At 55.0% G+C, this 25,807-nt stretch overlaps 7 protein-coding genes across 7 annotated transcripts; 3 read left to right on the plus strand and 4 right to left on the minus strand.

The window, feature by feature from the left end:
- Nucleotides 1-1,201: 1,201 nt before the first annotated feature.
- SPRG_21355 (TKL protein kinase) lies at nt 1,202-3,167 on the plus strand (the record flags this gene model as incomplete). Its single annotated transcript, XM_012352925.1, has 11 exons — nt 1,202-1,225; nt 1,273-1,365; nt 1,415-1,513; nt 1,566-1,673; nt 1,724-1,801; nt 1,852-1,941; nt 1,985-2,089; nt 2,142-2,234; nt 2,280-2,369; nt 2,427-2,446; nt 2,504-3,167. 11 exons carry the CDS (start codon nt 1,202-1,204, stop codon nt 3,165-3,167), a joined length of 1,464 nt encoding a protein of 487 aa, XP_012208315.1.
- A 374-nt stretch (nt 3,168-3,541) lies between these two features.
- On the minus strand, nt 3,542-6,984 carry SPRG_13868 (TKL protein kinase; the record flags this gene model as incomplete). Its single annotated transcript, XM_012352899.1, has 20 exons — nt 3,542-3,571; nt 3,601-4,186; nt 4,237-4,538; nt 4,588-4,689; nt 4,735-4,821; nt 4,871-4,909; nt 4,960-5,061; nt 5,106-5,189; nt 5,244-5,342; nt 5,397-5,495; nt 5,553-5,663; nt 5,704-5,811; nt 5,865-5,984; nt 6,036-6,134; nt 6,183-6,284; nt 6,328-6,414; nt 6,461-6,559; nt 6,644-6,742; nt 6,793-6,888; nt 6,940-6,984. The coding sequence occupies 20 exons, from the start codon at nt 6,982-6,984 to the stop codon at nt 3,542-3,544; spliced, it is 2,496 nt and encodes an 831-aa protein (XP_012208289.1).
- Nucleotides 6,985-9,233: 2,249 nt separating this feature from the next.
- On the minus strand, nt 9,234-9,980 carry SPRG_13869 (TKL protein kinase; the record flags this gene model as incomplete). The annotated part of the gene is made up of 2 exons (XM_012352900.1): nt 9,234-9,891; nt 9,949-9,980. The coding sequence occupies 2 exons, from the start codon at nt 9,978-9,980 to the stop codon at nt 9,234-9,236; spliced, it is 690 nt and encodes a 229-aa protein (XP_012208290.1).
- A 438-nt stretch (nt 9,981-10,418) lies between these two features.
- On the plus strand, nt 10,419-12,386 carry SPRG_13870 (TKL protein kinase; the record flags this gene model as incomplete). Its single annotated transcript, XM_012352901.1, has 11 exons — nt 10,419-10,442; nt 10,490-10,582; nt 10,632-10,730; nt 10,783-10,890; nt 10,941-11,018; nt 11,063-11,152; nt 11,198-11,302; nt 11,353-11,445; nt 11,491-11,657; nt 11,715-11,861; nt 11,945-12,386. 11 exons carry the CDS (start codon nt 10,419-10,421, stop codon nt 12,384-12,386), a joined length of 1,446 nt encoding a protein of 481 aa, XP_012208291.1.
- Nucleotides 12,387-13,351: 965 nt separating this feature from the next.
- On the minus strand, nt 13,352-16,923 carry SPRG_13871 (TKL protein kinase; the record flags this gene model as incomplete). Its single annotated transcript, XM_012352902.1, has 19 exons — nt 13,352-14,048; nt 14,103-14,278; nt 14,324-14,416; nt 14,464-14,559; nt 14,610-14,714; nt 14,766-14,864; nt 14,910-15,041; nt 15,088-15,183; nt 15,234-15,347; nt 15,402-15,581; nt 15,635-15,733; nt 15,782-15,883; nt 15,934-16,032; nt 16,077-16,184; nt 16,235-16,336; nt 16,389-16,487; nt 16,546-16,644; nt 16,708-16,797; nt 16,843-16,923. The coding sequence occupies 19 exons, from the start codon at nt 16,921-16,923 to the stop codon at nt 13,352-13,354; spliced, it is 2,667 nt and encodes an 888-aa protein (XP_012208292.1).
- A 796-nt stretch (nt 16,924-17,719) lies between these two features.
- SPRG_13872 (TKL protein kinase) lies at nt 17,720-21,255 on the plus strand (the record flags this gene model as incomplete). Its single annotated transcript, XM_012352903.1, has 17 exons — nt 17,720-17,809; nt 18,014-18,112; nt 18,181-18,279; nt 18,371-18,472; nt 18,523-18,630; nt 18,675-18,851; nt 18,905-19,018; nt 19,066-19,161; nt 19,206-19,307; nt 19,358-19,459; nt 19,511-19,612; nt 19,667-19,765; nt 19,827-19,940; nt 19,991-20,089; nt 20,146-20,244; nt 20,286-20,449; nt 20,496-21,255. 17 exons carry the CDS (start codon nt 17,720-17,722, stop codon nt 21,253-21,255), a joined length of 2,526 nt encoding a protein of 841 aa, XP_012208293.1.
- A 544-nt stretch (nt 21,256-21,799) lies between these two features.
- Nucleotides 21,800-25,741, minus strand: SPRG_13873 (hypothetical protein; the record flags this gene model as incomplete). The annotated part of the gene is made up of 25 exons (XM_012352904.1): nt 21,800-21,927; nt 21,980-22,027; nt 22,074-22,196; nt 22,258-22,434; nt 22,481-22,566; nt 22,623-22,717; nt 22,770-22,918; nt 22,969-23,024; nt 23,072-23,306; nt 23,367-23,469; nt 23,518-23,615; nt 23,772-23,828; nt 23,891-23,975; nt 24,029-24,172; nt 24,230-24,300; nt 24,355-24,437; nt 24,516-24,705; nt 24,755-24,841; nt 24,890-24,970; nt 25,032-25,056; nt 25,110-25,183; nt 25,241-25,356; nt 25,411-25,497; nt 25,540-25,620; nt 25,672-25,741. 25 exons carry the CDS (start codon nt 25,739-25,741, stop codon nt 21,880-21,882), a joined length of 2,469 nt encoding a protein of 822 aa, XP_012208294.1. The 3' UTR covers nt 21,800-21,879.
- Between the last annotated feature and the right edge of the window lie 66 nt (nt 25,742-25,807).

Genomic DNA, 25,807 nt, shown 5'->3' on the forward strand with positions numbered 1-25,807 from the left:
CAAATGCTGCGAATGACAATCGGAGCCTTCGTTTAAAACACAGTTTCAAATGTTTTATTCACCCCACCTTGTCCGAACGAAGCCGTCCGAGGTTGAGCTCGGTATCGGGTATTCCACGCATTTGCATTTTATAACTCCGGCTTTGTATGTTATTTTTACGCGGATATCGAGTACCCTGCAAATGTTCGGACCGTTCGGACATTTATTTTTATAAAGCTGGCCAAGATCACAAGATAGCGTTTCCTATATGTGTATTTTAAAAGAAAAAATAGGGGAAGGGGTGGCGCGCGTCCGAGCCATTGTCCGAACGAGACAAGGTATTGTGACTTTCACTCGGAATGCCGGTCGGATTAAGGAGCTAATTCGATATGGTGTAATTCGTAAATCGAGATCCGGACGGCGTAATTCTGCCTGCTGCACTTGAATTATTTTATTTTGCACTTGGGCACCTTGAAAAGCCTCCTCCAGTAATTCGACGAAGTGCGTGAAGAAATATAATTAGCGAGAGAGAATCCACAATTACGGCGTTGGTACCTCAATTTACGCCGTAAGCACCTTGGATTGCATCATTTCTACCTGGATTTACTCCGCGGACCTCGTTTTGGCGTGTTTTTGGGTCCTTGAAACACGCCAAAACGAGGTCCGCGGAGTAGATCCAGGTGGAAATGATGCAATCCAAAGTGCTTACGGCGTAATTTGAGGTACCAACGCCGTAATTTCACCTAGGTACGCAGCTTGCTTTATTTTTTCGCGACGCGTTTAAAAAAATAATTCGAGCACCCACGGAAGCTAATTCCATGTTCCATCTGGAATTAGGCCTACACACATGGAATAAAGGACTCAGAATAGCCAATTCGAGTAAAGTCACAATATCCTACAGTACATCACTTAGCGATTCAGATTGCTTTAACTACCCGATTCTAATACCATAGGTACTGCACTGATACAACAGTGCTGACAAATAGACGAGAGATTTCAAGTGTACAGATTTCGTCCCCGGTCGACTGCTGCTGCTGCTGCGTCCTAATATACTCGGCATATCAATAGAGATTGTGAGGTCACAAGTTGTTCCACTGTCCATTGGAGCCGGATAGTGGCGGATACCATCTGGCAATATATCACTTACAGTTATCAACCGCCAGCAAAATACACTTTCGCAGCAAACAAACGTCAGTCGTCAACGCGCAAGCCACCGCCCAGCATGGCGCCACCAACCGGACTCGAGGTGCGCACGCAAGCCACCGATCCCTGGCTGAGAGTTACCACGTGTAGGCCCAGCTCTGGGACGCCATCCAGCGCGGCAACACGGCCGACGCCATCGAGCTCCTAGCCCAAGGCGCGGACCCCGAGAGCCGCAACCCCTTGGTACCCGACGCTATCGCACAACGACGTCTGACAAAGGATTCCTGCGTAGCACGCCTGGACGCCACTGCACGTCGTTGCGAGACAAGGCAACGTCGCGCTCACCGACATCCTCTTGGCCCTCGGCGCCAACGTGGACGCGCTCGACCAGGTGCCAAGCACATACGCATAGTTTGATTCAACGGTCCCATCGCCCGCTGTAGAAAGCCTACTCGCCGCTGCAATACGCAGTGTACGTCAAGACGTCAGGTCGCCTCGCGGTGGCGCATCGCCTCTTGCTCGCCAACGCCTCCATCGACGTCCCAGGCCAGGTATCTATCCTTTGCAGATATGTGTCGGCACGGCACTTTCCGATACGTAGACTGGCCAGGCGCTATTGAGTCTGACGAAGCGTGATCCGGACAAGGCCATGTTTGAGCTGCTGAGCGCACACAAGGCGGTCAGCAATCCATTCTGGACAGCCAACAAGGTCCCAATACCTCTCTGTAGATCCGCGACGCAACGCCAGACGACAAGGTGCGTGCCCAAGCCGCGCTGAAAACGTGGCTGGAAACACACAACATTCCGACGACACGCAATGTATGTGGTTTCGCTTGACCCGGATGCTGAAGCAGCGGCCTAGGACGACGATATGGCCATGTTACTCCAGCGCGCGGCCGTCTATGGGTGCGCTCGCGTGGTCGAACGGCTCGTGAACGCAGCCGTCGGCATGGCGACGTGCGTCTCGGTACATTTTTTCACCTTTCTGTCCATGCAAAATGCATCATGCATGTGCACAGGACGGTCTCGACCTCCTCGCAATCGCCGTACGTGATGGCCACGACCTACTCGCGCGCGCACTCTACGAACGCATGTACCCGTCGGTGGCATCGGTACGAGGAAATCTCGTTCAGTCTTGGTTGAGCCATCTGGTATAGATTGCTGCGACGGACGTGCGCTATGAAGACCACGATCTTGGTTGCGGAATCTACTATTACGTGCGAAAAGGAGTCTACAAGGACGCAATGGTTGCAATCAAGCAGCCTCTTTGCATTTGGCGGTGGTCTTTTGGAATGATGCGCGAGGACATCAAGCTGCAAACGACGTGCGATCGGCCCAGTTTCACATTGGTGTACATATAAACTAACAACTCACATGGTAGGATTCGGTCGCCGTACATGCCGCCGTTGCTCGCTACCGTCGACGACGACTCCAACAATCTCAAGATGGTGACAGAGTTTATGGACCAAGGCAACCTCTTTGACTACCTTCGCAAGAAGCGACATGGAGACTTCGTGGCCATCGAGGTCACGACGGTGCAAGTCGCGTGGGTGATCGCCAACGCAATCCAGGACCTCCATCGCCAAAACATCGTTCATCGCGATGTCAAGAGCTTGAAAGTTCTCCTCTCCTCCAAGCACGGCGTCAAGCTCAGCGGGATTGCCAGCGCGCGAACGGTCCACGGGCTAATGACCCATGACGTCGGCACGCCGATGTGGACGGCACCTGAAGTCTTTAGTCGCGACTACCATGTAGACGAAGTGGTGGATGGAACACCTGCCGACATTTACTCGTTCGGGGTTGTGCTCACAGAGCTCGACACGGGCGACGAGCCGTACGCCGCCGACTTGCGGACATCATCTCACCGTGACATCATACCGCGAGTGCTTGCCGGAACCCTCCGCCCATCCATGGGCCCCGACTGCGCGCCATGGCTGCGCGAGCTCGCGGACCGCTGCTTGGCGTTCGACCCATCGGAGCGCCCAACGGCCGCCGACATTGTGGCGATGTTGGCGCCGCACCTGAACGATCAACCTGCGCCATAGGCTCTAAAGTAGTGTTTGAAGCGGCGACTAAGTGCTAAGCAACACCAAGTTCATTGAAATCTTTCCGACGCAAAGCACTAACGTCTGTGCTGAGCTGGATATCAAACCGTGCATTCGAGCTCTTGTGGACATTGACGTTCTCGCGCAGAACGCCTTTGGCCGCGGCTGCATCACGGAGGCCTTCCAGAGCGAAACACCGACATTGGTATATCTCATCCTCTCTATTCGCTTGGCCTGGCGCCAACTTCGAATCAACTAGCTGCGCTCCTCCTCGAGCACAAGTCGGCGACCGAAAAGCGCTTGGCCAACAACGCGGACTTGGCCAACGGCGCCGCCAAGCTCACGCTTGAAGACGACGACGAAAACTTTGGTGGTCACAGACTCCGCCGCCTTGTGGTTGCGCGCTTGGTCGCCGTTGCAGTCGATGAACAACCTCTTGCGCGGTCGGCCGCGCTGTTGGGTCGAACGACAGACACGCGGTCGCGAGGTCGTGGAGCCACGGCGCACAGGTGGGCGTAAAGTGCGGGCGAAGCGAGCCTTCGCTCAGCTTGCGTCTGATGTCGTCTGACACTGTCTCGGATGCAAAGGGTAGCTCGAGCGTGTCGAGCTCGGTCAAGAGCGCGCCAAAGGCATACATGTCGGCCGCTGCGTTGTAGCTGCCATGTCTATCGAGTAGCTCGGGCGCCATCCAGCGCAGTGTACCGATGCCCATGGTCATGTCGGACTCGAACTCGCGTGCGATTCCGAGGTCGGCGAGCTTGATGAAATTCGTCGCGCAGAGGAGGACGTTCGGGCTCTTGATGTCGCGGTGCAGCAGACCGTCGTGGTGCAAATCGGCAAGGGCGTTGGCAACGACCCACGCCACCTGCAACGGCGTGACATGCACCGCCGTCGTCTCTCCAAGTCGCTTGCAAACGAGGTACTCGTGCAGATTGCCCGCGTCCATGTACTCGAGGATCGGCTTCGGGTTGGACGACTTTGTATACGCAAGAAGCCTGAGCACGTACGGCGACGGGCACCTAGGACGACAACGCGTCCACGCATGTAGAATAATGCGGCCAAGACGTACAGCTGCATGGTCTCGATCTCTTTCTCGAGTCCTGTCGCGTCGGTGGTTTGCTTTGCAAACTTGACGGCGACCGTGCGACCCTTGTACGTGCCTTTGTACACGTTGCCATGGGCGCCCCCGCCAAGCAGAGAGGCGAAATCGACGACGACGTCGTGCGACGGAAGCGTCGTCGCCGGGTCGAGATCCTTGGCGTGGGCCACCGTGCATACCACGGGCGTCAAGGTGCGCGCTGCAGTGTGGAGAAGGCTCGCCAGCCGTCGGCGACCCAATTGAACTGCGAGAACTAGCGGCGTCCAGCCATCCTGCAGTAGCTTTGTCGTTGTCGGGATCGCCACACACAAGAAATGGTACCGCGTTGCGAACGTGGAGGCGGACGCCTCGTGTCTGGGAGAGCACCGACACGATCTTGTGGTCGCCACCGATGACTGCGAGATGCAAGAGCGAGTCGCCCGCCTAGTCCATGCATCGGTCTCTGCACCACTAGTTGGCATGTTGCACCTCGGTGGCAGCGTTCGGGTTGCCCCCATCCGCCAAAAGCTGAAGCACTGTGTCGTACTCTTGTTGTCGGACTGCCTCGATGAGCCCCTGCACCAGCCACATTTCAGTAGACGGTACATCGCGTCCGAGTGTGTACCACGTTCGACGCGGGTTGCTTGCGTCGATCGGTAGGTGTCTATCGAAATATCAGATGAAAAGTACATCCAATTCTCAGAGTCGACGCACCGGCAGCGACCGGGTGGTTTGATAGAGTGTGGGCGCACTGGCGTCCGAGTGGCGCCGAGGAGGTGGGTTTCGGCGTTCGGCAGCCTCCAAGCGCCGCGCCAACTAAAACACACCTCTCGCTACCATCCGCTTTGAACACCACGCACCTGCTCGTCGAAGACGGTCTCTGCGTCTTTTAGAATAGCACGGATGCCCGGGTCACTGGCCGACATGTACGGCGTCATGCCCCGCTGCATCGCATACCGATGGCTCTTTCACCACACAAAAGGAATAGGGTGCGATACCTTGGTCGTTGCAAAGACATTGGCGTCGGCGCGTACGAGGCAGGTCACGGCCTCTTTGTGGTGCAGAAGCACCGCGACGTGCAGCGGTGTCTGGCCCAGCTATCATGTAGCATTTGGCGGTCGGTGCCAGTGAAAAAGTAAAATATACGTTACCGAATCACATGCGTTCCGGTCGCTTGCGAAGGAGAGGACAAGGTCCAGAAGACTCATGTTGCGACTGCGGACCGCCGCGTGCAGCAGCGTCGAGCCGTCCTACAAGGAATAATGACGGTGCTGCTTCGAGAACTCTTATCCAAAAAACATAGGTACGTTGGTCACGCAATCTTTTCTCGCATTGGCCGCCACGAGCTGGCCGACGACGTGTGCATGGCCGCCGGCTATCGCGACAAAGAGCGGCGATGCACCTGCACGTTGTCGCCACTCGATCGGCCGTGGTCGAATCATCGCGTGAGAAACGTACGTGATTCGTCGCGTTGAGGTCGTCGCCCGCCTGAAGATGCTCCAGCAGCCTCGTCACGGTGGTCGTGTGGCCCTTGGCAGCCGCGAGATGCAGTGCCGTCTCTCCGGTCTACACCCCATCAAGCATGTTGCACGATCGAACGATTTCCGATTGCATTGCACCTCGTTGGCAAACGCGGGAAGGACACCGAGACCGAGTAGCTGGATGACCACGCTGGCGTCATCGACCGAGGCAGCGCGGAGCAGCGCGTTGCCAAAAAGAGGCGTCGACGCCAGTAGCTTCTACATACGTGGATCTGTCGTCGATGCAGCACGGGTAGTATAGTGGTGTACCGTGCTTGCCATATCAATACGGGTGCCTGCTTGGTACAGCGCTAGCGCCACTTCGACGTTGAAGAGCGCGATCGCAAACGTGAGAGCGGTGCGCCCGCCCTATGTGCCAAGCACAGTCAGTGCGTGAAAAGACGCGGCAGATTACACCTTGTCTCTTGCATTCACGTCGAGCTGTGGCTTGGCGAGCATCGTCCGGAGCAGCCACATGTTTTGAGTCGCGACAATCAAATGCAGCAACGGCATCTTGTCCTACGACCCATCGAGGCACGTGCTTTGAGCGATAAGGAGGTACATGGTCGCAGAGGTTTGCGTCAATGATATCTTGATGCAGAAGCGTCGCAGCGTCCGGGTACTGCTTCTCGCGCAGCGCTTGCAAGAGCTACGACGCATCGTCCATGAATGCAAGCGCCTCGCCATTCGACGACCTCGGCTTCGTAGACTCGTTTGGACGAATACTCGACCAGAAGCTGTGTCACTTGAACGTGGCCTTTCTTCTCGGCGAAAAGGAACGGCGTCTGGCCAAACTAGATGCACATAAATGCTTCAGTCCACACGGTGCTTCAGTTAACACGGCGATCGCATGCCGCGTCGTCGGGTTCTGGATGTACGTAGTCGTGGACGTCAATGTTGGCGCGTTTCTCCAAGAGCAGACGAACGATCGACACGTGGTTCAAGAAAACAGCTAGAATCAAAGGCGTGTTGCCGTCCTAAGGCAGCACTCTTGAAGTTGATGACTCATGAAAGCAAAATGTTGTACCTCGTCCCGCGCTTCCACGTCGGCGCCGTTGGTGAGGAGGAAGCCAACGACGTCCAACTTATTGCAGTACGTCGCCTTGTGCAATGCGGTCGAGCCCTACAGAAATATGTATGCACATTGATGTGCTAGATCACACGCTTGGTGTACGCCGTTGGGTGTGCAGTTGATGTTGACACCGTCGAGGAGAAGCATGGCGACGTCGTTCAGATCGCCACGTTGCGCCGCCGCGTGCAGGGCCAGCTATGGACGCTCGTTATTACCGTCAGCGGCTCTGTGTAACCTCTCTCTCGCGCTGCGATGGCGTCATGGCCGCCACTTGGACAATGATCCACTGCTATCGATCGCGGCTGCCTCTCAATTGATTGATTGGCCGATGAGTCACCCAATCGTGCTGGGCACAACAGTGTATCCGGATGCTACACGCGTCGCCATCAACCGTGGGCCGTCGTGAATGAGAGAGTGTGCCAATTGTTCTCACATGTCGAGTGAGAGCTTGGTTGACAGTCGGTGTGAAGATCGAAAGCGATGGCTAGCTTACGGAGCTGTGGACTATCTTTGAATCGCACACCACCAATGGCCAGCACTGCACGAGATCTTTTTAGAGTAACACGGTCTCCACCCTGCCGGTACGACGGGATATATCTTGCAGGAAAGCGAAAGCCATCAGATCAAATGGACGTGGGTGCATCCCTGATACAGCGTGCCAACATTAACGTTTTGACGTGGCGTTATACAGATTGCACTGGTATGTCGCGCCGTTGAATGGATGGACCGTCCTTCAGAAAGCATCCGGGTGCCTTCTGGATGATAGATGATAGTTGATCTGTGTGCTTCGTTTGACTTACTGAACACAAGTACTTTGTATCCGGAACCGAAGTTCGAAGGCGATCGCCACAACAATCCTGTGCAATTTTGCGCGGGGTTGTTGCAAAACGTTTTGGTCCCCACGTTGTACAGTGTAAATCAGAAAGTCTCTGCGACTCGAACCCAGACCTAACACATGATAGACCAGTGTCTACACCGCTGGACTAAAAGAAGGCAACATGAACACCTCTTTCTTGACTCGCTACATGTACCGAGCGGAAAGCTGGTCCCGTGAAAAGAGAGCAATGCGTGCGTCCCGTCCACTGCACCCACAAAGTGTCCAATCGGCACATCTGGTCTTTAGAAGCGCAAACGGTCTTTTCTTGCAGAAGGTCGACCACAATGCGCATCTCGCCGATTCCTTTTGGGATAGTACAATAACGTTAGTATGCAGGCAACTGACTACTTCGGTAGTGCTGCGTCGGTTCGGATGGCCCATGTCTGCGGGGCTCACCTCGCTTATCGATGACAACGACGATAGATGCGAAAGCCTTTGGCATATTGGGGCTTCTCTGCGATGCGCAAGCCCGTGACGACCATCTTTTGGTGCGCTGCCCATACGTCTGCGCGATCTGGTGCGCCTTTGCACCGATGAGGGGCATTTTGTAGATGCAACTCCCGTCGTCGGTCGCTGGCTTTCTCTACGACGACGTCGCCGCGCCGTACTCGGCCCACAAGTCGCCCGTTCGTGCCCTCTGGCCGATCTTACGCGCTTGCGTCTGGTATAGTCTTTGGCTCGAACACAACAACCGTGTCTTCCGCTCGACGCTGACGCAACTTCCCGCTGCCGCGCTCGCGATCTGGGCAGCTACTATCGCTAGACTGCACGTCCGGCACTTGGCTCGTCGCGCTGTGGTGCCATCTCTTGACGCGTCGCTGGCCGCTCTCCGCGACGACCCTTGGTGTCTGGTCACTCGCACGATCTCGAATCACGACCACTAACGCTCCTCGCTGGCGCACCGGCCACGCCTCACGAGCGCATTAGAAAGTCCACCATATCTTTCTAATCGCATGGAATATAACTCACATGTGTCAGTTCAACGACAACAGCGTTCCAGCAGTAGCGTTATCGCCAAGATACAGACTTTACATACGTCAAACGCCGATGTCCTAGCCCAATGTCCCTAGCCATACCACGCACATGCGACTCTTTCAACCCGATAATTTTATAGCCCAACTCAAAAGTTTGCAAACTCTCTAGTATTTCGGAGTTTGCGAAATTCAACACTGGGCCAGCGTACATGTTGACAACCACTATATACGCTGGCATCGCAGTTGCGTCCGCCATTACTACTACATGAAGATCGTTGTCTTGATTGCGCACTATCTCGCTCCTCATTGCAGCAGCAAGACCGCCGCAGATCGTCTGGTGCGAGCCGTATTCCGTCGGTCGATGGCGCCGCCCTTAACGAGCTGAACGATGAGCTCTGCTACACAAGAAGAGGTCCATTGTATGGCTTAGCACCCGACGCATCGGGAACATCATGGACACCACGAGAGGATGGAAGTCTAGTAGTATACGAGTACGTTTGGTGTTTTATGAAGTTTAGTTGCTGGCTCACGCACAACGACAGAGCCTACGGCGCAGGCTGATCGTTCAGGTGCGGCACTAAAATCGCCACAATGTCGGCGGCCGTTGGGCGCTCTGCTGGGTCGAACGCCAAGCAGCGGTCCGCGAGCTCGCGCAGCCACGGCGCGCAGTTGGGGCCCATGGATGGGCGAAGGGTTCCGGCACGCACGCGCGCCGTGATGTCACTGTGAGATCTCCAGAAGTCGGCGGCGTATGGCTCGTCGCCCGTGTCGAGCTCTGTGAGCACAACGCCGAACGAGTAAATGTCGGCAGGTGTTCCGTACGCCGCTACTTCTTCGTAGTCGATTCGAAGGACTTCCGGTGCCATCCACGTCGTCGTGCCGACGTCATGGGTCATTAGCCCGTGGACCGTTCGCGCGCTGGCAATCCCGCTGAGCTTGACGCCGTGCTTGGAGGAGAGGAGAACTTTCAAGCTCTTGACATCGCGGTGGATGATGTTTTGGCGATGGAGGTCCAGGAGTGCGTTGGCGATCACCCACGCGACTTGCACCGTCGTGACTTCGATGGCCACGGGCTCTCCACGTCGCTTCTTGGCAAGGTAGTCGTAGAGGGTGCCTTGGTCCATAAACTCCGTCACCATCATTGGATTGTTGGGGTCCAGGTCGACGGTAGCGAGCAGCGGTAGCACGTAAGGCGACCGAATCCTATCCCATGAGTTGTTAGTTTATCTGTACAAAAATATGGAACTGGGTCGATCGCACATCTTTTGCAGCTTGATTTCATCGCGCAACATTGCAATAATGCGACGGTACATGCGAAGAGGCTGCTTGATTGCAACTGGCGCGTCCTTGTAGACGCCTTTTCGCACTGCAAAGTCGCTTCCCCGACCAATAAAGCGGTCTTCATAGCGCACGTCCGTCGCAGCAATCTATACCAGATGGCTCAACCAAGAATCCAAGCGACTTTCTCGTACCGATGCCACCGACGGGTACATGCGATCGTACAGTGTGCGAGCGAGGGGGTCGTGACCATCACGTACAGCGATCGCGAGGAGGTCGAGACCGTCCTATGCACATGCAAATAAGACCTCGTATCTACAGAAGGTGAAAAATGTACGGATAAGCACGTCGCCATGGCGACGGCTGCGTTCACAAGCCGCTATCAACCGCCAGCAAAATACACTTTCGAAGCAAACGAACGTCAGTCGTCAACGCGCCAGCCACCGCCCAGCATGGCGCCACCAACCGGACTCGAGGTGCGCACGCAAGCCATCGATCCCTGGCTGAGAGGTCTCACTCGTAGGCCCAGCTCTGGGACGCCATCCAGCGCGGCAACACGGCCGACGCCATCGAGCTCCTAGCCCAAGGCGTGGACCCCGAGAGCCGCAACCCCTTGGTACCGGACGCTACCGCACAACGACGTCTCACGAAGATTTCCTGCGTAGCACGCCTGGACGCCACTGCACGTCGTTGCGAGACAAGGCAACGTCGCGCTCACCGACATCCTCTTGGCCCTCGGCGCCAATGTGGACGCGCTCGACCAGGTGCGAAGCACAAACTTATAGTTTGATTCAACGGTCCCATCGCCCGATGTAGAAAGCCTACTCGCCGCTGCAATACGCAGTGTACGTCAAGACGCCGGGTCGCCTCGCAGTGGCGCATCGCCTCTTGCTCGCCAACGCCTCGATTGATGTCCCAGGCCAGGTACCCAATCTTTGCAGATATGTGACGGCACGACACATTCCGATACGTAGGCCGGCCAGGAGCTATTGAGTCTGACGGAGCGTGATCCGGACAAGGCCATGTTCGAGCTGCTGCTCGCACACACGGCGGTCAGCAATCAATTCTTGACAGCCAACAAACGAACGCTCTGTAGGTCCGCGACGCGACGCCAGACGACAAGGAGCGTGCCCAAGCCGCGCTGAGAACGTGGCTGGAAACACACAACATTCCGACGACACGCAATGTACATGTAGTTTTGTTTGACCCGGATGCTGAAGCAGCGGCCTAGGACGACGATATGGCCATGTTGCTCCAGCGCGCGGCCGTCTATGGATGCGCTCGCGTGTTCGATCGGCTCTCGAACGCGGGCGCGGACGTTACGACGTGCTTATCCGTACATTTTTCACCTTCTGTGCATACGAGGTCTTATTTGCATGTGCATAGGATGGTCTCGACCTCCTCGCGATCGCTGTACTTCATGGTCACGACCAACTCGCGCGCAAGCTCTACGATCGCATGTACCCGTCGGTGGCTTCGGTACGAGGAAATCTCGTTTAGTCTTGGTTGAGCCATCTGGTATAGATTGCCGCGACGGGCGTGTGCATTGAAGACCACGACTTGGGTTGTGGAAGCAACTATAGCGTGCGAAAAGGCGTCTACAAGGACGCGCCGGTTGCAATCAAGCAGCCTCCTCACGCCTCCCAACGCAATTTGAAAATGTTGCGCGAGGACATCAAGCTGCAAACGACGTGCGATCGACCCACTGTCTCGCTCTTGTCCAGGTAAACTAACAACTCATGGGATAGGATTCAGTCGCCGTACATGCTGCCGCTGCTCGCTACCGTCGACCTCGAGCCCAACAATCCAATGATGGTGACGGAGTTTATGGACCAAGGCACCCTCTACGACTACCTTGCCAAGAAGCGACGGGATGAGACTTCGCGGCCATCGAGGTCACGACGGTGCAAGTCGCGTGGGTGATCGCCAACGCACTCCAGGACCTCCATCGCCAAAACATCGTTCATCGCAATGTCAGAAGCGAAAACGTCTTCCTCTCCTCCAAGCACGGTATCAAGCTCAGCGGGCTTGAGTGTGCGCAAACGGTCGATCACGCACTTACCTGCTGGGCCTGCCCGATGCACTACCGGTGGATGGCACCGGAAGTCTTCCCAACGGTGGGCTACATCGAAGACGAAGTGGTGTACGAAACACCTGCCGACATTTACTCGTTCGGCGTTGAGCTCACAGAGCTCGACACGGGCGACATACCGTACGCCAACTTTGACGCTCATCATCCCGATGAGATTTTGAAGCGAGTGAGTGCCGGAACCCTTCGCCCATCCATGGGCCCCGACTGCGCGCCATGGCTGCGCGAGCTCGCAGACCGCTGCTTGGCGTTCGACCCAGCAGAGCGCCCGACGGCATCGGACATTGTGGCGATTTTGGCGCCGCACTTGAACGATCACCCTGCGCCATAGGCACGAAAGTAGTGGTTGAAGCGACGACCAAGTGCTATGCAACATCAAGTACATTGAGATCTTTCCAAAGTACTAAAGCACTAACACCTGTGATGAGCTGGGTATCAAACCATGCATTTGAGCTCTTATAGCAGTGCTCTTACGTCGGCCGGCCACAGGCCATTGCTGCACCCACCGCTGGATTTGGAGAGACGAATGAGAAGCCTGTTGATATCGAGTACAGGGCGGGACGTCCAGGCAGCCTTCGACGCGCCGCCATTCATCCATGCATTGATCTAGAAAGGCATTGGATACAGCCTCTCAGAACGTGTCTGTAGCATCGAAGGCGATGCTACATGCTTGAAATTGAGTGCAGGCGAGCACTTTAAATCCGTTTTGTAAATTGCGTGCGGGTCTTAAGACAATATCGACCGTTGTCCAGACCGGTGCGTCCCTTCGACTACATACACAACGTGTCCATTGGTGCACACCTGGTATTTACAAGCGCAGACGGTCGTTTCTTTTAAAAGGTCGACCACAATGCGCGTCTTGCCGCTTCCTTTTGGGATAGTACAATAGTATGCAGACAACGGACGACTGCTGCGTCGGTTCGAATGGCCCATTTCTGCGCCTCACTCGTCGATGACAACGACGATAGATGCGAAAGCCTCGGTCATTCCTTTGGCATATTAGGGCTTGGACTGCGACGATGCTGGTAGAAGCACAAGTACCGTCCACGCCCATGGTCCACGCCATACCACACGCTCTTGTTCACAAATCCACGCTCGTTTGGTCTCTGCTGGAGCCGTGGTATGGAAGCACATTGAAAAAACGAGCGAAGAAGACGAGCAGAGATGCAACAAAACTTGAGCTTTTCATTCTGTACAAGGACGCTAGTACGGTGAACTAGGGGCGTCGTGTATCCAGCGTGCCCTATGTACAAGGTTCAAATCCATTGGAAATATGAAACCAGACGTACGTCCCGGCTACGGCGCAGGGACCAGGCGCCCGTCGCCAGCCTTGCGGTCGTCGTCGAGGTGCGGCGCGAGAATGGCCACAATCTCGTCTGCCGTCGGCCGCTGCAACGGATCAAACGACAAGCACGCGGCCGCGAGGTCGGCAAGCCACTGCGGACAGCTGTCGGACATGGTCGGACGCAATTTGTTCGTGCGGACCTGGGTCAAAATCTCAAATCGCTTGAGGGTCGAGTCCGCATATGGCTCGCGGCCCGTGTCGAGCTCGGTCAAAATCACACCAAACGAGTAAACGTCGGCCGACGCATCGTACACCCGGTCTCCCTCATCCTCTTCTCGGAGCACTTCGGGGGCCATCCAAACGTCCGTGCCTGCGCCCGCCGTCATGTTGTCTTCAATGGACCGCGCGATGCCAAAATCGCCGAGGACAACTCCGTGCTTGGCGCAGAGAAAGACGTTCAAGCTCTTGAGGTCGCGGTGGATGATGTTCTTCGCGTGCAAGTACGCAAGCCCGTTGGCGATGACCCAGGCGACATGGACGATCGAGAATTCCACGTTCGAGTCGCTGCTGTCGTTGGGCGTGGATGTTCGCTGTTTCTCGAGGTAGTGGAAGAGGTCGCCGTCGCTCATGTATGGAGTCACCACTTGGACGCCGTCCGTCGGGTTGTCGACGATGGCCAGCGCCGGCAGCAAGTACGGCGACCAACACCTAATACATGCAGAGTGTTAAATGATGCGACAAGCGTCGGGATCGGGTGCGTACGACTGCATCAACTGGATTTCGCTGCGGAACGATTTTATGGCCGATCGATAGCCGTGGAGAGGCCGCTTGCGGATGAGAACGTCATCATTGCATTTGTTGCTCCATTTGACCTTCTCGATGGCGCCAAACCCACCGTCCGGTAAACGCTCCAGTCCCGAAAAAGCGGCCGCGGTAACCTACTCGCACGTCTTTCAAGGGTGCAAGGTGGATAAACAATTTACGGTTGGGACGGTCGTGTAGATGCCATCGTGAAGAAGCTGGGCCAGCTCCTGGTGCCCACGTCGCACGGCCGTGGCCAACACGGTGTAGCCAGACTATGGATTGCATCAGAATAAGCTCATTGATAGAAGACAGTATCTACCGGCAGCACGAACGATGGATTCGCACCGGCGCTTACAAGCACCTTGGTAGCGTCGACGTGACCTTTGTGGACTGCAATGGCCAGCGCCGTGTTGCCCTAAACCAAGCCCACGTATAAGAATGACTCGGGAGTAGAACCAAACAGACCTCGTTGATCGTGTCGACGTCTTCGCGCGACGCTGCCAGGAGCATGCTCAGTACGCGGTCCGAGCCAATCTTGGCCGCTAGATGCAACGGCGACGGCCCCTCCGTCTATGTAATCACGTTGCGTTCAAGATACTATGTGTGCACTTATGCAAATACCGTGACGAGATTGAGGTTCACGTTGGCCATGCGGAGAAGGTTCATCGCAGACAGCGTCTTGCCGCTCGTTACCGCCGTCACGAGCGCATCTTGCGCCAGCTACAGTCCAAATATGTAGAGACGGGTGGCATTGGGCTAAAATACCTGGTTACGGGCCGGCTTTGACAATTCTGGAGTTCGGATAAGCGTTTGAAGTAACATCATATTGTCTGCTTCCATGATCGCACGCACGAGTGTGAGCAGCAGCTCTGCGTCACCCGCGTTCACGATATCACCCTATGTCGAGTCTCAAGAGTCTATCCGCATCTACCGAAGGACGTACGACACGGTCGAGAGAGGTGACGGGGACGCCTTCTCGCAGCAATTGCTTGGTCATCGTCCACTCTTGGGTTTGCATGGCCTTGGCCAGCGCCGCTTCCTATCCAACAAGAGATAGTTTGTACCCGTATAACTAGTTGATCGACGCACCTTGGCTTGGATGGCGAGGTGAGTGCGATCGAGGTCGGCTTGCAAGGATGTCACACGATTTTCGATGAGCTGCTTTGTGGCACTGGAGGCAATCTCGATTGCTGTTTTGCGCATCTAGGCGAGGGTAGTTGACAAGATCAGAGAGAGTAGAACCGGTGTAATAGGTACCGCGTTGCGCTGGCCGAGATGCACTTGCGCCGCAGCCAAATGCTTGTGATGCGTCATCAAGGCTCTGTACGACGCAGTATCGACCGCCGTCATTGTCGGAACGAGTTGACGGAGAAGGACGTTGACGACGTTGCCGTGGTTGTTGGTGGCCGCCGCCATGAGCACGGTCGTCTTGTCGACCTAGATCTCCATGTTTAGTGCTTTGACCGACTATAGTGCATCACAGAATCTACCTTGTTGATTGCAAAGAGGTCGGCTTGGGCTTCGAGAAAGGCCGTGACGGCACCGCCATGGCCCTTCTCGGCCGCGACGTACAGCGGCGTGCGCCCCATCTACAAGCAGAAATATGTCATTGGCTACACACAGACGATGATGCGCACCTCGTCACGTGTCTCCAAGGCATCGCCGCACTTTGATAGGGCATAACAAAGAGCATCGGAGTCTCCGCCCAGACCGGCCGCGTGCAGCAAGGTCGACCCATCCTAGCGTTGCAATGCCTCATTTTCAGGTGTAAATAGGTCCTCTTGTATACGTTGGAAACGCGGTGGGTCCTGGCGTTGGCGTGTACAAGGGCCTTGACAATGTCGACATGACCATTGGCAGCAGCGACAAAAAGGGCGGATTCGCCAGCCTACGTCCGACATGAACGATGCTGAGACGAATGTTGTGTCGTACGTGGTTGGTGGCGTCGATGCAGCTATCGTTCTCAATGAATTGGAGAATCGTCGTGACGGTCTGCTCGTGGCCCTTTGCAGCTGCCGCATGCAGTGCCGTGTTGCCCTTCTGTTGTATCGTATTAAATGAGTGCTGCGTAATTTTGTTGGTGAGCGTACCGAGTCGCGACGACGCAGCAGCGACTTGTCGCTTTCCAGCAGCGTTTGGACCACCGCCGTGTGGTCTTTATAAGCCGCAAGATGCAGCACCGTCTCACCATACTATACAATCGAGCGAGCATGAACAATGGTGCGAAGTTTCATGAAAACGTACTATGTCTGTAGCATCGAGATCGGCGCCGTGGGCCAAGAGAAGGCGAACGATCTCCACGTGATTGCATTGCGAGGCCAAGTGCAGTGGCGTGCTGAGATACTACGCAGCAAAACACGTGCAATAGGTCAACGAGACATTCTTGTAACACCAAACGTACTCTATCTCTGGCATTGACTTTGGCACGGTGGTCAAGCAAGATACGGACGATCTCCGAATGACCACAGAGAGCAGCTTTGTGCAGTGGTGTCCGACCAAACTAATTCAATATTGATATCAATAATCTCCATGGCCAGCGATTTCAAATGGAGATCCGACGTACGCAGTCTTTGCAGTTGACGTCGACGCCGTCACGGAGAGCGGATATGACGACAGCCAACCTGTCATATAGTGCAGCGTCGAGAAGCGCATCCTACATCGTCGTATGAGCGTCGATGCAAGTCGCATTGGCGTCTACCTCCCTCTGCTCCTTCTGCTCCTTCGTCTCCGTCGTCTCCGTCGTCTCCGTCGTCTCCGTCGTCTGCCGCCGCCCAAACATTTGGCAAAGTGACCTGCGTCCACATTCTACCGCTTTTCATTGGCTGATTTTCCATCAATCCACGCACGTTATTATCCGTATCCGTCACTCTCAAGCGACCGCCTGTCCAGAACCGAGACATGGATCGCTCAACTGCACAACTGACCAATCACAATGGCTGCGCACTTGATACTTCAATGATTCCATTAACAGTATCAAGGCGGAATGATATTTGAAATACATACGGTACGACCCGGCATTGGGTGATACAACGACGCAAGCATGACCAAACACACAGCCCGTTTGCCTGGGACGCTCGTGTGCGGGACTCGCACGCGGCGGTTTAAACAATAAAACGCGATTGAAAACACCCCTCAACAGGCGTCGACGGCCAGCATTGCACTTGGGACATCTCGGTGATAGGGCATCCTCCTCCTATCACCTCAGCAATCCTGTGCAAATGTGCACCGAAGTTTTGCACGCAAATGTGCACCGAAGTTTTGCACGGGATTGTGGTACCTGACCACCGTGAAGCTGAACGCCGAAGGATGATCAATCGCCAACGGGAGAGCTTTTGGTGCCAGACGCTAAGCTGAACTACCAGTAGACGATACATTGTATCGTCTACTGCTACTTGCATCATACACATATTTGTACATGTAGCAGGTAGCAGCACCGGACGGGAAGGAGGTGTCTCAAGGATCTGCGAGTACTATGTATGTATCAAGTTTCGAGTGAGGCCAGCTTGCTACTAAACTGTACAGGAAAAATCAGAAAATGAAAAGGGGAAGAGTGTAGACGCTCGTTACTTTACAAAATGTTTGGTCTGTGGCAGACAACGGAGACGAAGGAGCAGAAGGAGCAGAAGGAGCAGAAGGAGCAGAAGGAGCAGAAGGAGCGGAAGGAGGTAAACGATATCGACGCCAATGCATCGACGCTCATACGACGATGTAGGATGCGCTTCTCGACGCTGCACTATATGACAGGTTGGCAGTCGTCCGATCCTCTTTCAGTGACGGCGTCGACGTCAGCTGCACAAACAGTGTACGTCGGATCTCCTTATGACATAGATTATCCATGTCCACGGAGATTGATATTCATATTGGTGTAGTTCGGTTCTACACCACTGCACTTTGCAGCTTTCAAGGGTCGATTGGAGATCGTTCGTTTCTTGCTTGAAAACGGCGCCAATGTCCAAGCCAAAACCAACGTACGTGTATTGTTTGGAGAATGTGCGTCTTATACTCGTCGACCTATTGCACGTGTTTTGCTGCGTAGTTTCTCGAGACGCCACTGCACTTTGCCTCCAGAAGCAATGACGTGGAGGTCGTTCGTCTTCTCGTGGCCCACGGCGCCAATCTCGATGCTACAAACAAGGTGCGTTGTCATGAAAATTCACACCATTATTCGATAAAACGTTCGTTTTGCATAAAACCACAACACCGCTCATGCTCGCTCCATTGCGTAGTATGGCAAGACGGCGCTGCACCTTGCGGATGAGTACGGCCGCACGCTTGTGGTCCACACGCTTCTGGAAAGCGACAAGTTGCTGTTGCGTCGTCGCGACCGGGTACGCTCACCAAAACGTTACGCAACACTAAGTTTGGAGCGATACAACAGAGTGGCAATACGGCACTGCACATCGCGGCTGCAAAGGGCCACGCGACCACCGTCACGACGCTTCTCCAAATCATCAAAGACGACAGCTGCATCGGCGCTACTAACCACGTACGACACAACACCCCTCTCAGCGTCGTTGATGATTTGTGTAGGCTGGCGAATCCGCCCTTTTTGTCGCTGCTGCCCAAGGCCACGTTGACGTTGTCAACGTCCTTCTCCGCCAACTCGTTCCGACAATGACGTCGGACGATACTGCGTCCTACAAGGCCTTGATGACGCATCGCAAGGTGTTGCTTGCGGCGCAAGCGCATCTCGGCCAGTGCAACGCGGTACTAGTACTGGATCCCGCTTGCGGACTTTTACCTGTAGTACATCCCAATAGGTGGGCAAGACAGCCTTTACACTCGTATCGGGGACCATCCTCGATCAGTTGACAGCCACAAACACGTTCATCGAGGCCGAGCTCAGTCGACTTCAGCAAGAGACCCAGAACAAGGTAATGCAATCGCTTGTACAATCAAAAGTGTATGTGCCGGCTTGCAGGAAGCTGCTTTAGCCGCTGCAATCGCGGCGCACAACTGGGAGACCACATTGACGCTGTTGCGCGAAGGCGTCTCTGTTTTGGCGTACCAAGATCAAGTGCGTATCCCTACCTAAACCAGCACCTCTACTATACGATGCAGGAAGCGCTTGTCACTGCCATCACTGCAACTGGCAACCGAGAGCTCCTGCGCACGCTGCTCTCAATGGTGGTGGAAGCGAACGATGCCATCCAGCTGCAATCGGTTGTCCAACCCTGAACTACGTGGCCGCTGACTGTAAATTCTGCAAGTAGGTGCTCCAGCAAGCCCTCGCGGGTGCGGTAGCAAACGAGAAAGTGCTTCTCGTGATGGACGTGCTGCACACGTTTGCAAACTCGATGCAGGTGACGACGACGGTACGCATTTTCTTGATTCTCCCATTCTTGCAATACATTGTTTCATCGCAGAGTGGTCCGTCGCCACTGCACATTGCTGCAGAAAATGGGTCGTTGGTGCTGCTCAGCATGCTACTCGCCTCCTCTAGCCTCATTCTGGACGCCGTCAATGAGGTACCTCGATGACGTTTCGTAGCGGGCTCTGTAATCGGTCGCATTTGTTTATAGGAAGGCTACACTGCGCTTGCGCTGGCAGTCCAAGCCAACCACGTCGACACTGCATTGCTGCTCCTTAGCGTCGGCGCGAATGTCTCGATCCCGCTGCCGGTGCGTCTTTTAGTCTTTTAGTGCATATGGTTGAATCTGTTTGATGGAGTCTACACTGTAGGATGGGTCCTCGGTGCTTCACGTTGCCGCCGAGCTCTCTAACGATGACGACGACATGACACTGCTGCACGCCATTTTGGAGGCTCCGAGCCTCGATATCAACCAAGTGGACGCAGTGCGTCTGGGATTTCCTCCTCGTATAAGCCTCAAATGGGGTGCTTTTAGGACGGGTACACGGTGCTGGCCCGCGCCGTCCTCACCAAGCGCGAGAAGCTCGTGCATCTCTTTCTCGACGCCGGTGCGGACGCCACGCTGCCCATGCGGGTGTGCACAACCAGCAATTATTTAGGTCGTAAACGTTTACGTCACACACGATGTAGACCGGACAAACATTGTCCATTTTGGCGACGGCCGCCCAGCGCCGCCACCAAGAGATTGCGACGTACCTCAACGACCACGTGTATCCAGCAGCCACCGAGGTACACCTTGGGTCACCTTCCAGAGTGCTCAAGTAATCTAGGTCTCGATGGCCGACCTCGTCCAGCACCTGCCGGTGGGCAACGGTAACAATGGCACTGTCTTTCGTGCGACATACCAAGGCCGCGACGTCGCCCTCAAGGTGGCGAATCGCATCTCAGTCTACGTGGCCCGTGCGATGCGCGAAGAAATGAACAACACTGCAGCGTAGGACTCTCGGCTCTTCGTCTCGTACTGTATTCTAGAGGGGTAGGTGTCGATGTCCGTACGTTGTGCCGTTGCTGGCGGCTGTTGACCATGCCTCGAACGCGCCAAAGATGGCCGTTGAGTTGATGGACCTCAAGGACATGCACGTGCAGCTGGCCAAGAAGCGCGAGGACCCGTCCAGCGAGTTGCCGTTTACGACTATGCAAGTGGCGTGGGCGGTGGCAAACGCACTGGACGTCATCCACAGCCTTGGCAAGGTGCACCGCGACGTCAAGAGCTTGAACATCTTCATCTCGTCCATCCATGGCGTCAAGCTCGGCGACTTTGGCACGGCACGAACCGTGGAGCGGGACATGACTAGCGACACGGGCACGGGTTTGTGGACCGCGCCCGAGGTGTTTCGCGGCTCGACGTATGAAGAAGACCGCGCGTATGGGACGGCGGCCGACATTTACTCGTTTGGCATCGTCTTGTCCGAGTTGGCGACGGGCAACGAGCCGTACGTGGAGGTCGCCGGCGACGTAAAAAGCACCATCAAGAAGATTCGCGAGAACGGTCTGCGTCCGGATCTTGGCCAAGACTGTCCGCGCTGGCTCCGGAAGCTTGCGACGGCCTGCTGGGCGCAAGTGCCATCGACGCGCCCGACAGCCAAGCAGATTGTCAAGTACCTCGCCAAGCGCCTGTACGATCCCGAGGTTGATGAAGCGTTTGACGACGATGACAACGACCTCACGCCCGACGCGATGGCCTCTACGACCAAGAAGCAGCCCGCGAACGACCTCTCCTCGATCAGCGAGGAGCCCTAAGCAACCGACGCACGCAGCTTTTTTGCATTGACAATCCATATCCAGTTTGCATTCTCGAGTGTTGGTGTGTTTTCTCTAAACTAGATCGTCTGTCTTCTTTATGTCCTCACGTCCACAGTCTGGTATTTAGCCATGTCAAAACTATACTTTGAATTGAAAGCTTAAGCTAAACGCTTTCCTCTCTTTCTCGCTGCTTGACCAATGGATGGCTTGCGTCGGCGCCGGATCGTTCCCTCGGCTACCCTTACTCTAGTGCAGTAGATCCCAAGGCGGTCGAGGTGCGATGCCATACTGGGTCCAAGGGACCATAAGAACTTAATGGAACTCGGTGGACCTGATCGACAACAAGATCGTTGAAGGATGCTACATCTCCTCTTGTGCGACTTGACGATCTCGGCTGTGCAGCCGCAGCTTACGTGGTACAATGTACAATGTCAGCAAGGTACTTTCAAACCGACTACCGTCAAATATCGCACGCGAGCTAATGCACTACATGTACGCGGAAGGAGGGCGGGAGGTGCGGATGGGTCTCCCTAGTCGCGTCTCGGAACGCTTGCAGTTTACACTCATGATAGTGTTTTCCTGATATAAAAAGGAGAGAAAAATGCACAAGTCCTATCGAGTCTAGAGCCGTTGGTGCGCAATCGCTCGGAACCGCTGCAGCCGCACGACCTAACGATTGAAACAAGGTAGTACAATAACAGAGATTGCACAAGCAACGTACTTGATCCGTAGACGACGGCGACAGAAATTGCCGGTACACCGCGTCCACCTAAAACAGAGCATTTATCGTGCAACTGCTTTGAATTGTCAAGTACCTCGTCGGGCGATGGCGTCACATCGAGCGACTCTTGCAGCATGCGTTTGACGTCTTTTCGGTCAAAGTACCCTTTTTCGTCCATATCAAAGCGTTTAAAGCTGCGGTAAATCTCCTGGTCCCCCTACATAGCATTTCATTGTGCTCGATTCGATTAAGATGTCGAGCAATATAAGGGTAGGTACCTGCGACTTGCCGGGTACGACTTTATCAACCAAGTCTTCAAACAGATCGACGGGCGATCGCGGCAGAAGAAAGGTCACGAGCGCGCCATAGTCGATAAAAGGCTCGCCCGACAGCGTCACGCCAAACCGGTCGTGCATCACCCGGAGTTCCCACGCTTGGAGTTGCGTGCGGAAAATCTGTCTCACAATTTAGATCCAATATTGTATATAAAAATGAGTGTACCTTGAAAAACGCATGTTCAAAATCAGGTGCGAGGCGCAGGCGGCCGTGGTGGTCGGGGTCCCGCGCTTGAAACAGCGTCATCACCTCTATGCATATCGCATCGATGCATCGATGTATCGATCGATCAAGTGCAGTGGTCTACCAGAAAACGACGCAATCGACTGCAAGTGTTGTTGCAAACCCGGCCAGTCAAAAATGACATCGGCCACGTCGGTGAGCCCGACGGTACCATCCGACCTACACACATCGGTTGACACCAAAGGGATATAAATCGCAGACGAAGTCGAACGCTTCAAGGAGCTCCAGAATCGATACGAGCTTCTCATGCTTGACGGTCGTGTACTGGTCGGCAATGGGCCAAAGGACGTCGCACAGTTGGCGCGCCGAGAGCCGACCACTGCCGTCGTCGGCATCATCCAAGAGAACGTGCAGAGGGATCTACCGTTGTACACAATTGTCATCGATCCATTTTAAAAAATGAGGCAAACCGAGTGCGTGGTGATCGCATGACGCAGCCGGCGCACGATATCGGCCATGTCGGACCCTACGTTTCTTTGTCTTTTCTGGGTCTTTTGCCAGATGTAGACTTACGCAGTGGCGTTTGATTGCGCTTGGATGGACTCGTCGAGCGTCGGGGCGGCGGCGACTTGCGAGGACTCGCGCGCCGGGCCTTGGGACTTGGCACTGGGTACGGTCGCACGGCGGCCGGGTGCACCGCATCGTCGTCGTCGCTCTCAAACCGCTTGGCCGTGCCAAAGGTCGTCGTCTGACCTTTCTGAGACAAGAGATCCCAGAGTCGCTGCAGTCGGATTTGGCCATTCCCCGCCTAATTTGAAATTCAGATTCAGATTCAAATGTGAGCATTCAAATTTGTAGACTGCAATACCGTGTCGAGAGCCACAATCATATCGTCCAGCTCATTTTCGGTCCATTCCACCGGGGACGTCAAGTGTTCGATTGCGCTCACCGCTTGCCGAGGGGTAAGATAGCTAGAGTTTTTACTTTCGGTTTGAGATTCAAAAAGAGAGAATGCAGACCCCGAGTACGGCGCCGCAAACTCTTCAAAGGCCGACTTGACTTCGGCCCGGGCGACATGAACGTGCTTCAACTTGGTCACATACGACGGGCGCATCTCCTTTCGCGTTGGCGACGGACTCTGTCGTCGGCGAGGACTCGGGCTGCGAGCTGGTTTCCGCGGGCTGGAAGAGCGCGGCCTCGATTTTGTCGGACTGGACTGCTTCGCGGCGCTTCGGCTTTTTCGAGGACTGACGCGCCGAGCGTCATGAGGGACGTGCGGAAACACGTGCTCGTAGAACGCATGCATGTCAATTTCGTCGTCAGCGCCGCGCTAACATACCACAATTTTTCAGTTTTAATTTCAAAAATACATGAAAAGAAAAGCCATGGTACCTGGTGCAAGGTCTGGGTAACCCACGCGATCTCGGCGGCGGACCAGTGGTTGCCAAGGACGCGATGGAGGTCGTGCTCCGAGATGCTAATAAGATTTAAATCGTAAAATGATGGTAGCGAGGGGATTTGATGTCGCACTGCGTATGGTCAGCGCTGAGCTTTTGAAAAATCGCGTGTAGCTTGTCGTAGACGCGCGACTCGGTCGTCGTGTCGTGATAGAGCTTGGCTTGGAGAGCCGCCCAAGGGTTGGGTGTTTTCTGACTCGTTTTGGCACTGGCCGATCTAACCATGTTTTGACAATTGTTCTATCGCAAAAGGAGAAATGGTGCGTCGGTCTACCGTGGTGTGTACACCTTGGCGGGTGGTGCACAGAGCGCATCGGCCATTGCGTGGTACTGGACGCAGTGACTCTACGCAGAAATTGGGTTCATATAGTCTTTTGATGCGATGGGCGGACGACGCGCCTCGGTGTAGGGCTGCAAAAGCGCCGTGAGCTCGGTCGTCGAGAGCGTATGACACGGAAACGACTGTAAAATTGAGAGACATGCTACAAACACGCACATTTTGTGAATCCAATTGCCTTGTTTTTGCCCAATGCATTGCGAGCACAGGAATAGAAAAGTACCTGGAAGGGCAAGGTACCCGTCGTCTTCAAAGTCAAAGAGACTGCATTGCTGGAGAAGGCTCCGGTGCGAAATACGGTGCGTGCGAAACGCCTCGCGGAGTTGCTCCAACGGCGAAGCAGGTGGCTTGGCGCCGAGTTCGTGCGACGTGATGACCGTCGGACGCACTTGAAAGCGCAGGTGATCGTGCATCTATTTCAACGCAACTTTTTTGGTTTGGATCGAAAATGACCAGACGCACCGCGTCAACAAGAGCGCGAGCATCGACATGCGTCGCGTCCGACATGGGAAAGCCGACGCAGAGATCGTAAAAGGCATCGGGCAATATCTATCCAGTAGTGTCAATAAGAAATGATTTCCAAAGGATGCTCTGTACGCGGAAACGAACGAGCGACTGGAGCGTCGATAGCACGTGATCGAGGTGCTGGTAGGCTTCCTTGGTTTGGCGTACGAGCAGCTAGTGCACATATTCTCATTGCACCTGTAGACTGAAAAAGGAAAAAAATCTTGCAACGAACCTCCCTCGCATGCTGCACGCCGTCCCTACGTATCGTGTCCTTTAGGCGCGATGTATACAGCAGCAAGCAACAACGTACGGGCCCAGTGCCCGGGCAATGTCGGCGAGCAGTGGCTCCTCGACTGTCAGCGGCAGCGATGGCTTCCGTGGTGGCTATTCGGGCATTGTCAAGCTCGGTGCTGAGGAACAACTCGGAAAATAGACTCGTACTGCCGTTGATGGTGGTGGTGTCGCAGGCGGTCGCTGTGCTTCGTGGACACGGCGCTTGGCCGCGGGCCACAACACCAGGCTGTCCAACGCCGCGACCATATCGACCACATACTCGCCTACACAGTGCACTTCATTTTGCTGTTTTTCAACATGCGAGACAATGAAATTACCCTTGTGTTTGGAAGCAAAACTGCGTAGAAAGCGCTGCATGGCCGGCGTCAATGGGTCACGCGCACTCGGCTCGAGGTCGTTGAGCACTAGAGAGAGGAACTTAGACAACGTCGTACTAGGTCTTGTACCGTGGCAGACATGGTCGAGTGGCAAGAATTGCGTTTGTTTCTTGTACTTGCCACGATAAAAGCGCTCCAAAAGCTGCTCCTCTAGCATTGCAGGACCATGATGCATGGCCATCGCTCATTCAAACGACTTACTAGAGTAGCTGTACACGTCAGCGACGCGGTAGAACCAGTCGTCCACGTCCAGCGCTTGCTTCATCGTCATCGGATCGTCTCTACGCCATCTCGAAGTAGCATCAATCTTGCATACAACCACGCACGGAAATGGCTC

The sequence above is a fragment of the Saprolegnia parasitica genome, assembly GCF_000151545.1.
Source record: "Saprolegnia parasitica CBS 223.65 unplaced genomic scaffold supercont2.110, whole genome shotgun sequence".
Lineage (NCBI taxonomy): Eukaryota > Oomycota > Saprolegniomycetes > Saprolegniales > Saprolegniaceae > Saprolegnia > Saprolegnia parasitica.